Source organism: Temnothorax curvispinosus, unplaced genomic scaffold (assembly GCF_003070985.1).
Source record: "Temnothorax curvispinosus isolate PA1 unplaced genomic scaffold, ASM307098v1 QBEX01005624.1, whole genome shotgun sequence".
In the NCBI taxonomy this organism is placed as follows: Eukaryota; Metazoa; Arthropoda; class Insecta; order Hymenoptera; family Formicidae; genus Temnothorax; species Temnothorax curvispinosus.
In genome coordinates this window covers 86,988-99,505 of record NW_020215404.1, presented here as the reverse complement: position 1 = coordinate 99,505, position 12,518 = coordinate 86,988, and the positions used below count along the sequence as shown (strand labels likewise).

The 12,518-nt window shown below is 36.8% G+C and overlaps 2 protein-coding genes across 4 annotated transcripts in view; one reads left to right on the top strand and one right to left on the bottom strand.

The window, feature by feature from the left end:
- The window catches only part of LOC112454986 (potassium voltage-gated channel protein Shab-like), a 307,820-nt gene that overhangs the window by 224,529 nt on the left and 70,773 nt on the right, over positions 1-12,518 (top strand). The window lies entirely within an intron of this gene.
- LOC112454987 (activity-regulated cytoskeleton associated protein 1-like) lies at positions 1,174-5,883 on the bottom strand. Its single transcript, XM_025016654.1, is given in 1 exon segment — positions 1,174-5,883. A coding segment is annotated over 1 exon segment (1,005 nt). The 5' UTR covers positions 5,430-5,883; the 3' UTR covers positions 1,174-4,424.

Below are 12,518 nucleotides of genomic sequence, written 5' to 3'. Positions count from 1 at the left end.
TTTTTTCTTGTACATTTGATCGTCAACATTATCATGTATTTTATTAGAATTCAATAAATACTCTCAGTTCTTTATAAAAAATTATCAAAAAAAGGGGTCAAAAAGACGAGTTTCCCCCCTTAATTATTATTCTGCGATTATTAGTTTCAAAGATATAAACGTTCAAAGTTCAAAGTGTGACATGTTTTCGTTGCAGGCTGTGTCTGGATTTACCCTCCCTTATACCCCCCTTATACCTCCCCTTACTGTAGACAAAGACGTAGTTCTACGTCAAAAAATTGTCTCAGAATTGAGTCAGAGATTCGACATTTTCGGGACAATAGGTTGTTCCGAATCACACTGTATAACATAAACATAATAATTTTTTTAAACTACATTTTAAACTACGTTGCAATAATTAAATTATTTATATTAAACCAATTAATAATTTTAAAAATGAGTAATTTACCTGAGATTAATTGTTCATAGTAATTATACAGAAAGAGGGCAATCTCACCGATTTCAATGACTTTGACATATGTTATCAAGAACGTAATCCTGAGTAACTTTTCCTTATAACTTAATCGGCGGTCATTGCTTATTTAAAAGTTATGAACAAAAAAAGTTTGAGAAATTTCCAAGTTCATGTCAGTGCTAAGGAAAGTAATTTACTGATATGTGTGTATAGACAGTACACACATGGGGCTACCGCCTCTCCCCCGTAGGCAGAGGTGAGTAAGGTTGAACCTCGATTTGCGTGGAAAGTTTTTCATTCGTACAACAATTGGGTTGGATTAGACCTTGGATTATTCAAGCGAAGTTCACCTCACCTCACCTCGGCTTGCTTATATGGCAAAACAAAGTCTATCATTATACGATTTTTAACTTTCCACGCAAACCGAGATTCACCCCTGTCTGCGTGGGAGGGGCGGTAGCCCCAGTACATGTGTACTGTCTATACACACATATCAGTAAATTACTTCTCTTAGCACTGACGTAAACTGTTATATTTTTTAGTTACGTTTGTTCATAACTTTTAAATAAGCAATGACCGCTGATTAAGTTATAAGGAAAAGTTACTCAGAATCACGTCCTTGACAACGTATGTCAAGGTCATTGAAATCGATAGTGGGATGCTCAGGTTTCAGACGCTCGAAACGAAGTTCGAATATATGGACGGGAAGATTGAAAACACTGACTCTGGTTTTTAAGATTTAGAAAATAACCTCTATATTTCGTTTTATTTTTCGACGCGTACTGACTCGCGCTCTTGTCTCGATCCTCTTTTGTACCAACCTCACGCCATCCTACGGGCCATCCCTCTTCTCATTACTAGTAGCGCCGCCGTCGTGCCGGTTAACGCTGCCCTAAGACCGCGCCCTTCGAACGTGTTATGGGTCCCGTTACGTTACAGACTCCCCCTTTAGATCTGTCAGGCGCCCTCGTTAAAAATTCAACATCTTGAGGTAAATTCATCGTGTCCTTCCTCGGTCGTCCGTGTTTCCTGATAGCCCTAATCGGCCCGCAAATGGAATCTCCTGACTCGGCTCCCCTCCAAGGTTCTAGATCAGAGGCGTGATAGACTGAGAGGAGGCTATCGGTATTGTTATCTGCTAATTGGTAGCTAGTGGGTGATATGCATTTGGCAATTTTATAAGGCCCATCTCTCTTTGGCGCGAATTTGGAAGTAACTTTTCGAGATGCACTGCTTAATACTTGCGTTTTGACCATAACCCGGTCCCCTTCATGAAACTTAATAGACGGTCTCCTGGCTTCGTCTGCGTACGTCTTATGTCTGTCTTGTTCTCGTTTGTGCGTTTCAGTAACTTCCTTCATAGTATCGGCACCTTTTTGTAAGTAGGGCGTAATTTCCGACACATTCTCCGATTACGATCTCACGTAAATCTCGCTGTACGTCTCCCGGACAACGCATTTCGCGCGCGAATGTAAGGTAAGCCGGGGTATGTCCGGTTGCTTGAGATGTGCTGGAGTTCATGGCGTATCTGATTGAAGGTAATTTGCTGGCCCATTTAGTATGTGCGTTTTCTACGAGGATGGAGAGCTGAACCTTTATGTCTCTGTTCTTCCGTTCCACAGAATTTGCTTCCGGGTGATAGACTGCAGTTAACGATTGGTTGAACCCCAAACAATAAGACACTTGCTACATCACTGCTCCGACGAATTGAGGCCCGTTGTCAGAAATAACCCGACGGGGAATCCCATACCTGAGTATAACTTCGTCGATCAGAGTCTTGGCACAAGCTTCCGCCGTAGCGCGTCTCAGTGGAAATATTTCAATCCATCTTGTTGCAACATCTTCAACGATGAATATCCACTGGTACCCCTCGACAGTGATAGGTAAAAGTCCGGATAAATCTGTACCCAGTACCTCAAATCTTCTAGTCGCCGCGGGTGTCCTCAATAATCCAGCGGGTTTCAAATTGGACGGCTTGTATTGTTCGTATTTGGCGCACCTTCTGACATGCTCGTTAACGGTCTCTACGCATTCCTGGCCAGTAATACTTGTCGAAAATACGTCTTAATGTCTTATCTACTCCGTAGTGTCCTGCCATAGGTGCGTCGTGATTTTCATACAAGATGCGTCCAATAGCGCATTTCGGTACTACTCATTGGGCCTCTTCAGTATCTTTGACAGACGTGTAACGATACAGGACGTCATTTGACACGGGATGTCCAATTCGCGATGTCGACGTCATTTTTTGATTCAAAGGTTCTTCTTAACTTCCGGATCCGACAGTTGCTTTTTCTTTAGTTTTGCTGGTTTATTTGAAGGTAGGTCAATAACTGTACATATTCCGCAATCCTTCTCATTATAATCTGTACACGGTGGCCTGGAAAGCGTATCAGCAACGACGTTTACTTTTTCCGGGGAGTATGTGATCTTGAGATCGTATTCCTGGAGACTCAGTGCTTATCGAGCTAACCGCTCCGAAGGAGACTTCAGACTTATAAGCCATTTCAGCGGTTGGTGGTCCGTACCTATTATAATTTGAGCACCGTCGAGATAGCCTCTGAACTTCAAGACGGCCCAAACGATTGCAAGGGCTTCGCGTTCTGTCGTACTGTAGTTATGTTCTGCTGGGGTCAATAAGCGGCTGGTGTATTCTACGAGATTTTTATCGGGTCCTTCTCTTTGTGCAAGAATTGCCCCTATTGCGTAGGTGCTGGCGTTTGTCCGTATGATGAATGGCAAGTTATCGTCCGCTTTTCTGAGTATGAGAGCATTTGTGAGCACTTTCTTCAACTCTATGAAGGCGTCTTCCTGTTCTTTGGACCATATCCATACAGCGTTTTTCTTGGTTAGCGATGTCAGTGGCTTGGATTGCCGCGAAATTTGGAATGAACCTACGGAACCATGAAGCGGTTTGTATGAACCTAAGTAGGTGTTTCACGTTTCTTGGTGGAGCGAGATTCAGAATGGCCGCTACTTTGTCGTCGTCTGGACTGATGCCATCGGCGGTGATTATGTGTCCTAGAAATTTTATCTGTGAGCATGCAAACCTGCACTTCTCTCGCTTAGCTCGTAATTTAAATTCGCATAGACGATCGAAAACTTTTTGTAAGTCCTTCAGATGTTCCTTGAAATTCGTCGAAATTACGATTATGTCGTCTAAGTATATCAGTATTATACTGTGATGTTCTTCAAACCTCTTCGGAATTGATCCATTATTTGCTGAAAAGTAGCACCAGAATTTTTAAGGCCGAACGGCATGCGTTTGAAGCGGAACGTACCGAACGGTGTTGTGAACGCGGTTTTGTCTCGATCCGCCGGTTTCACGTCTACTTGTCAGTATCCCGAATGGAGGTCGATGGTTGACATGTAAAGCGTTCTCTTTGCACTGTGTAGTAGTTATTCGATCAAGGGCATCGGGTAAGGATTTGTCTCTGTGACAACGTTCTCTTGGCGATAATCAATTCAGACTCGCGTCGTACCATCATTTTTGGGTACGAGTACTACCAGGGCTGCCCGTGGAGACTCGCATTCTTCGATGATGTCGGCCTTGAGCATGACCTCTATTTCCTTCTTCAAAATTTCCTTTTTGGGGCACAACATCTTATACGGTGGCGTGGCTATCGGCGCATGGTCACCTGTATTTATGGCGTGTTTAGCATATGGCATTTGCTTACCCCCTAGTGCAAAGATATCTTTGTATTTAGCCAAAATCTCATCGAGCCTTTTATATTGGTCCGGCGAAAGAGCTTCGCCTTCATCGTCTCTTAACGTGTCGGCGTAATTCAACTGCAAAGTGTTAAGTATTTCGTTAGTGCTTTCGAAACTCAACTCGTGGGGTTCGTATTCGTCTGCAAAGTATACTATACGCGTTGCGGCACGTTTATTATGATCTTTGTTTTCTCAATAAAATCCATGCCCAATAACATAATTATTCTCTGCATATGGCATTACAAGAAATGTGGTACTTATCTTACGGTTCTCTACGTGGACGTCGACTTTGGTTATCAATACGTTTTCCATCTGCTAACCTGATGTGTAAATTTGTCTTCTTGAATTTTTGTCCCTTTTCGACAAGGATTTTGTAGAGGCTATGTCCAGCGACGCTCATCTTTGCAGCGGTGTTGATTAAGCCCGTACCTTTCGCTCCTAGAATTTCTACGTCGAGAACCGGTCGGCTCTTATACTTCGTAAGTACTTCAGACGCGTCCATCAGGCAGAATTCGGGTTTCACCACGCTTTTCTTGTTTTTATCCGTCTTGGCGCATTTCGGACAGTCCTTACGGAGGTAACCGAGATTTTCGCAACTAAAACAAGTTATCGCGGGTTGGGGACGTTGATTTGCTTGTGTGTCGTCCGCGTCAGCGTCCGTTTTGTTCTTCTTACTCGACGCGATCAAACTATCCTCAGGTTTCTTTTTAAGGCTTCTGCATTTGTCTACCGTATGTCCAAAATTTTTACAATATTTACAACGCGGGCGGTTCTCGTGTTTGCGCGACGTTTTATTGTCTTCTTTCGCCCTGGTTTCTTCGACTTCCCTCGCGAGATCTACTGACTCTGAGAACGAAGTGACCTTATCGCGTGGTATTTCCTCCCGAATCTTGTATGATAATAATCCGTAAACCATATCTAATTGAATGCTTTCCGCTAACGGAGTGTCATATGGACGTTTCGAGAGTAATGTACGCGCTTTACATATGAATATGTCCGTCGATGTGTTCTCTTTTTGTTCGCGAGAAAAAAGTTCCTTGTATATACGATATGCCGGTTTTTTAGGTCCGTACGTTTGTTTTAGTAGATCTAACGCGCTGTCTCACGCATTAATCGTGTATTTAACGCCTTGCCACAACGTCGCGGCGAGATCCGTGAGGAGGATCGGCAATTCTTTTAGTGCGTTTTTGTCGGATATTTTTGTGCAATCTTTGTACGTAACGATCGCGTCGATGAAAGCTTTCACGTCAGACGTTTTTTTTCCCATTAAAACGCGAGGTACATTGCGAGAAATTGTCTTGCGGTTGCGCGATGTTTGTTGCGGGGACGTTTGCGGCAGATATCTGTATCTGTTGTAGAACCATCGTGAAGTGTTCGTTCGTTAATGTAACGGCGTTACGTGTACGTTGATCTTCCGCCATCTTGGTTTCCTGTTTTTGCTTCTGAGTCTCATCGTCTGTTCTTGTAACTTTGCGTGATATCAACATCTGTCGTGTCTGCGATCGTGTCACCGGTCGTTCTGGCTCACGTGAAGACGACGTCTTTGCTTGAGGCGACAGCTTTCGTCAGAACTTGGCCTCTTAGTTGGGCGCCAATTGTAATGTCGCGTACGTCGATCGGGCCGACGTGTGACAAGCGAGTTTACGTGTAGTGGGACGCTCAGGTTTCAGACGCTCGAAACGAAAGTTCGGATGTATGGACGGAAAGATCGAAAACACTAACTCTGGTTTTAAAATTTAGAAAATAACTTCTATATTTAATTATATATTTAATAAAGTACTATTATTTATTTAATAAATTATATATTTAATAAAGTACTATTCTATTTAATAAAGTACTAAAATTTTGTTTTACTTTTCGATGCATACTGACTCGCGCTCTTGTCTCGATCCTCTCATGTACCGACACTACCGACCTCGCGCCATCCTATGGGTCCTCTTCTCATTACTAGTAGCGCCGCCGTCGTGCCGGTTAACGCTGCCTTAAGACCGCGTCGTTTGAATGTGTTATGGGTCCCGTTACGTTACAGAATTTATTTTTACTAATCACTAATTTAAAAAAAATCAATTTATTTTTGCCTAAATACTAATTTTCACGTAACTAGAAATTTTTCTCTAACAAATTGCCAATTTTTTAAGTAATAGATAATTCATTTTTTTAAATATTAATTTTTACATAATTAGTCATTTTTGTGACTAATTACTAATTTGCTAATTTAATAAAAATTTAATTTGTTATTATTGCTAATTTTGTGAATAATTAAAAAAATTAAAAATGGAAACTTTTTACCAATCCCTGCTTATCACTACAAAATGTATGATATTAGTACAAAATTATCTTTTTCAAAAAAAAGTGCCAAGTACACATGCAATAAATGTTGTAAATCCAAAAATCCAACCTAAATAGTAACTTTACTTTTCCTTAAGAAAATTTTATCACAAAATTGCGTTACCTAACTCAACCCTAGTAGTATCCTCTTCTAAAATGGCATGTCGTAGGTATTGTTGTCACTTTTCCGCGATGCCGATTGTTCTCTTGCTGCGCTTACTTCATTTGCAGCTGTCATTGTATATTTTGACAGTTGTGTGTATCAATGGTTAATAGTGTAATAGTAATAGCATAATGTAGCGCGCGCGAAGCGCGCGTCTGTAGTGTCTAGTGTATTAAAAAAAAATATATAAAATCTTTGAATGCCAATTACAAAAAAAATATATATATTGCTTTGAAAAATAATTGTTGTACAGACGGCGTCATTAATGCTTTCCTAGCTGTGTTCTGGGGATTTCTATAGTGCACGTTACATGTACTATGCTTCAGGTGGAAGGCATTAATGACGCCGTCTGTACAACTACTTTAAAAAATTAAAATCTAAATGGTACCCATATATCTTTGTATTTTCATTCAAGGATCTTTCTATTCCAACTAAGTGGTAATAACTTCAATTCTTTTTAATAAAATTATAATATTACAAAAAATTATTTTAATCACAAAGAATTAAAGAGGTAACAGTACAAAATGAAAATATTTAATTAAAATAAAATAAATAAATTTTTCTTGTAAAATAACTTAACGTTGTTAGACCTCAAAATTTAATAAAGTACTAAAATTTTTGATTGAATAAAAAAGCAATAAACTTAATTTGGGGAAGAATACGATGAGAGTAAAAAAGCAGCGCAATTTTCGCAATTTAAAGATTTTATATATTTTTTTAAATACATATCTATCACTTGGGTTGAGTTAGGTAATGCAATTTTGTGATATAATAATTTTGTTTTTATATTCTTAAAAAGAAATTATTAACTACTATGACTTAGATTGAATTTATTATAATCTATGAGGATAAATGCTTTTTATATATAATTACAGTAAACCCTCGTTAACACGAACCCGGTTAACACGAACACTAGCTCGGTTAACCCGAACTAAAATTTGGATCCCGGCAAAGTTGTACAGGTTCTCATAGACCTATCCCCCGATTAACACGAACTTCGAACTACTTAAGGGGATGCTGGAGTGACGGCCGAACTTTCTCGATGTCGATAATGTTAACATTTCTAATTTTGTTTTCTCTATATCTGTCTTTGTCTAACGAAATAACATCTGTCCTTGTTCGATTGCTGCGCCATCTCTCGCTACACACAATACTACTCCCTCCGCACGCATACATACATATGAGATTTTCAGACAAATTTTTTTCTTATACTAAAGCTTTTAGGCTCATTTTTGAAAGCACAACATTATTCTTTTTTGTAATCCCAAGTGCGCTGTATGCTTATTTTATAAGTACAAAGTCTAAATTTTTATGTGCAGCAAATGTTGTCACGAGTCGACCGCAGAAATCGATAACAAAACTATAATTTTTCTAATTTTTTTCGTTTTTGATTCAAATCTGTTAATTCTGTAAAAAAGTATTTTTAATTCCGTGAAGCCAATTCAAAGTTATTGTGTTCAAAAAAATGTCGGTAATTACTGCCATTACAACACCCTTTTCGCGAATCACGTATGAATATTGAGTAATATGTAAACAATGTTATATTGTGATATACATGCATATATTATGATGTTTTACACACATTTATCAAAATAAAAGCGCTTTGTTTGTTTTCCACGATGAGCAAACAAAAGCAAACGTGTATTGATTTGAAAAGGAAAGTTAAAATATTACAAGAAGTTGATCGTGGATTAAAATAAAAAACTGAGATCGCTAAATATTTTAATATTCCTGAATTAACGCTCTCAACGATAATAAAAAATAAGGAATTAATATATAAGACAATTGCATCAGGAACTGTTACTCCGAAAGTTAAACGCATTCGCAGAGCACAACATGAAGATGTCAAAACTGAATTATTAAATTGGTTAATCATATGTGAGTTTCAAATATTCTAATGGAGTGGACCGCTAATTCAGGAAAAAGCGATATCTATAGCAGATAATTTAAGTGTCAACAATTTTAATTGTTTAAGTGGTTGGTTGTGGAGATTAAGTTTGTACAAGTTATATTTTATTTAAGTTGCTGTATAAATAATAAAGAATATATCATATCCAATACTATCTACTAAATTTTTTTTAGTTGACCTCATTAATACAAACGAATTTGTGTTAACCAGGAGCAAGATTTTCTCGTTAACCCGAACACCCGGTTAACACGAACTCAAATCCCGGTCCCTTTGAGTTCGTGTTAACGAGGGTTTACTACATACAAATTTATATATAAATTATAACAACTCATATATAATCATGTCAAATTGTACATGAAATATTAAATTTATTTATATATATAATTTGTATATAAAAGAAAATACTTATTTGCTATATACAATTATATATAACAGTACAGCCAATATTATATAAAATTATATATAATTTCTATATAATTTTATAAAGTTATATGATTATTTATGAAAAATTTTTTACCGGGAAGATGGGATTGTATAAACACCATAAATAATTTAAAGTGACTTTAATGGGGAATAACTTAAAACAAAAATGATAATGATCATATCCCCTGATTTGTGAACAAAGAAGTATTATTTTTGGTAATTATTTACAATAAGACCTTTTTCGGATTTTGATATTTTCTTGCGGCTCTCTTGGTAAAAACCTTTGTTGTGACTCCGACAGTGATAAATCAACCGGGGGAGCCCGAAAAATATGTACCCTACCAATTTTTTTACCAATTTTTTAAATCTATTTTTATACCTATTTTTTCCGACATGCCGGAACACACACACACACACACACACACACACACGCGCGCGCGCGCGCGCGCGGGAGGGGATGCCTTCAGCCTCCCTCCCTGAAAGCATCGCTCTTTACAACGCTGTGAACGTGAATCAGACTGCAGCCTTTAGCATGTACTTTAAGTTGTAAAGCGAGGTTCACACTGCCTACCGGCGGAGGTGGGTGCGGGAAGGGGGGCCAAAGGCCCTCCTTGCACCCCAACGCGCGAGCGTGTGTGTATGTGTGTGTGTGTGTGTATGCATATCTCTCCGAAGCTATTTGAGTCCGACTCTTATATATATATATATATAATGATGCGGGAAGACTCCTCCAACAACATATTTAAAAATAAATGAAATCGGAGAGGGTGCCCCTTTTGTACATAAATGCCAAAAGAAATTAAACGGTTGCGTAAAAAATTGAACAATACTTAAAAAAAATAGATTTAAAAATAGGTAGGGTAAAAATATCAAAATTCGGAAAAAGCCTTATTGTAAATAATTACCTTATTTTTAAATATATAAACTAATTTAAAAAAAAGGTCGTCTTTAATATGCAGTTTTAGCGAATTTTATGTATTTATTTATTATCTTATAAAATAATTTCAAAACATTAAAATACTGTTGTAATTGTTATTTGATTGCATAACAACTATCAAAATATTTATATATATTTTTTGTTTGTAATTATATTTTCCAAGGTGGTACATTTTTCTAAAACGTATTCAAAAGAACTAATAAAGAGGTAAAGAACATATTACTTAAACGGATTATTCAGTACACACAGAAGAATATCTGATTTCTCGTTTCATCATCGTTAACAGATTTGATTCTCAGTCTCATAATATGAGGATCTTAATTTTTCTCTGGTTTTACGTGATCATACTTTGCCTTGTTTTTATGATGATATTAAGTTGAATGTTTTTGCTCGTTATTGAACCGATCGAATTGTCCCACTAGCACTTGATTTCAATCAAAAAAACTATGAAAGAAAAAAAGAGAAAAGAAGGAAATATTAAAAACAAAAGAGAATTGGGATCTGACATTTGGTCGCCATGACATCTGGTAGTTGAAAGTGAAAGTACTCTAAGGTAACAGATTTCGTGGCATTGTACAGGCTTGGCGTGTATTTTTATTAATATGGATGTTGAATTTTTTTCTCCGCGTTATAAATCTACGAGCATAATTAATTGTTTAGTTCGCGATTGTTAAAGTAAGGCTCAAAAAATTTAAATGTTTGATTTTATTGCTTTCCCAACTCCAAACAGTGTTTCATACATGTCAAACAGTGGTTCATACATATCAAACATTTATTTGGCAATTTAGAGAAAATTGATGTTTCAAAACCTGGAAAAGTGCATTAAAAATGAAGAAATCTCTTACGAAAAAAACACCCTAAATAACACCTAAAAAAACACCAAAAAATAATAGCGTAATTTCGGATCCCCAAATGGCGTTTACACCATTTAAGCGTTAACGCAAAAAAAAAAAACACCAAAAATGATACCGAAATTTTTGGTGTTTTTCTTGGCGTTAACGCTCAAATGGTGTAAACGCCATTTCGGTATCCAAAATTACGCTATTATTTTTTGGTGTTTTTTAAGGTGTTATTTAGGGTGTTTTTTTCGTAAGGGTATATATTTCATAAAAAACAATATATATATATATATATATATATATATATATATTGTATATATAAATGTTGTATATATGTATATATGTATATACATATGATTGTATATATGTATATATAAATTATAAAATGCAAGGTTAAAACTTTGACTTATTATGAGATCACATTATACATATAACTTCGAATTATATATAGATATAAATAAACCATACATACTCGTCACTGAGTAAAAATGGCGATCATGCGACTCTGACGCCGCGTCCATTTACCGACTTTGACTATAAATATTCCAGATACATACATATGTGCGACACCGGATATGCCTTCGCTTTGTGGTGTGTGTTGGCAGCATGTGCAGGAGATCGAGAGATGCGCTAAGCCTGTATTCCGTTCCTACCTGCCGATAACTGTTGGTTCGATTAAGCATCGTTGCGCAGGTTTCTCGCCAACATGGCCGACCAGGCCGACGCCGTTAACGGCACTGACGACGAACAGAATATGGCCCCTGCGCATGCGCTAGCAGCACATCCCCTCCACATGCTGCCAACGCACACCAAAGCAAAGGCACATCCGTGTGCTGTCGAGCGTCTAAATCATTAGTTCAAACAAATAATTAATGTAAAATAAATATTCAATAAATGTTAAAAAAAATTTTTTTTACAATGAATTGTACAATGTATAATTAATGAAAAATAAATATTAAAAAAAACTTTTAAAAAATATCATCTGTTGAGTATATATATATATATATATATGTGTGTCCGAAAAATCGCCTACTCCACTTTGGGAGGTGATTCGGGACCCAAAAACAAGCAAAATAGTTCATACAAACATAGGTCCGGAAATGAGCCGTTTCCGAATTATAGCCATTTTTATGTTCAAAAATCGTAATTTAGAATCCGCTTGGCATCCCTCTTTCTTAATTATTTCTTAAATTAAAAATTTTTATTTTTAAATATTTTTAATTTTTTTAATTTTAATTTTTTTATTTTTTTTTTAATTTTTCAATATTTGTAAATACGATTACATTATTTTTAAAAGAAATCAGTTGTTTTCACGGCTACTTGAAATCAGTTGTTTTTACGGCTATTCAAAATCAGTTGTTTTCACGGCTATTCAAAATCAGTTGTTTTCACGGCTACTTGAAATCAGTTGTTTTCACGCCTATTCAAAATCAGTAAGTAAATCACGGCTTTTCAATAAGTTTCAAATTATTATTTAACAACACCTTACTTTTAGGTTGTATCTAATCTTTCCGTATTCATCAATGGATCGTGTAAGTTTTAATGAATTAGCTGATATGCATCTTATGTATGGTCTTGCTCAAAGTAATGCTGCCGAGGCAAGAAGATTATACATCCAGTCTTTTCCAAATCGAGATGTGCCGGGAATAGCGTCTTTTCGAAATGTAGACAGAAACTTGAGAGAATTTGGTAATTGTAATTAAAAAAAATTGAAAATAAAAATTTACGATTTTTGAACATAAAAGTGGCTATAACTC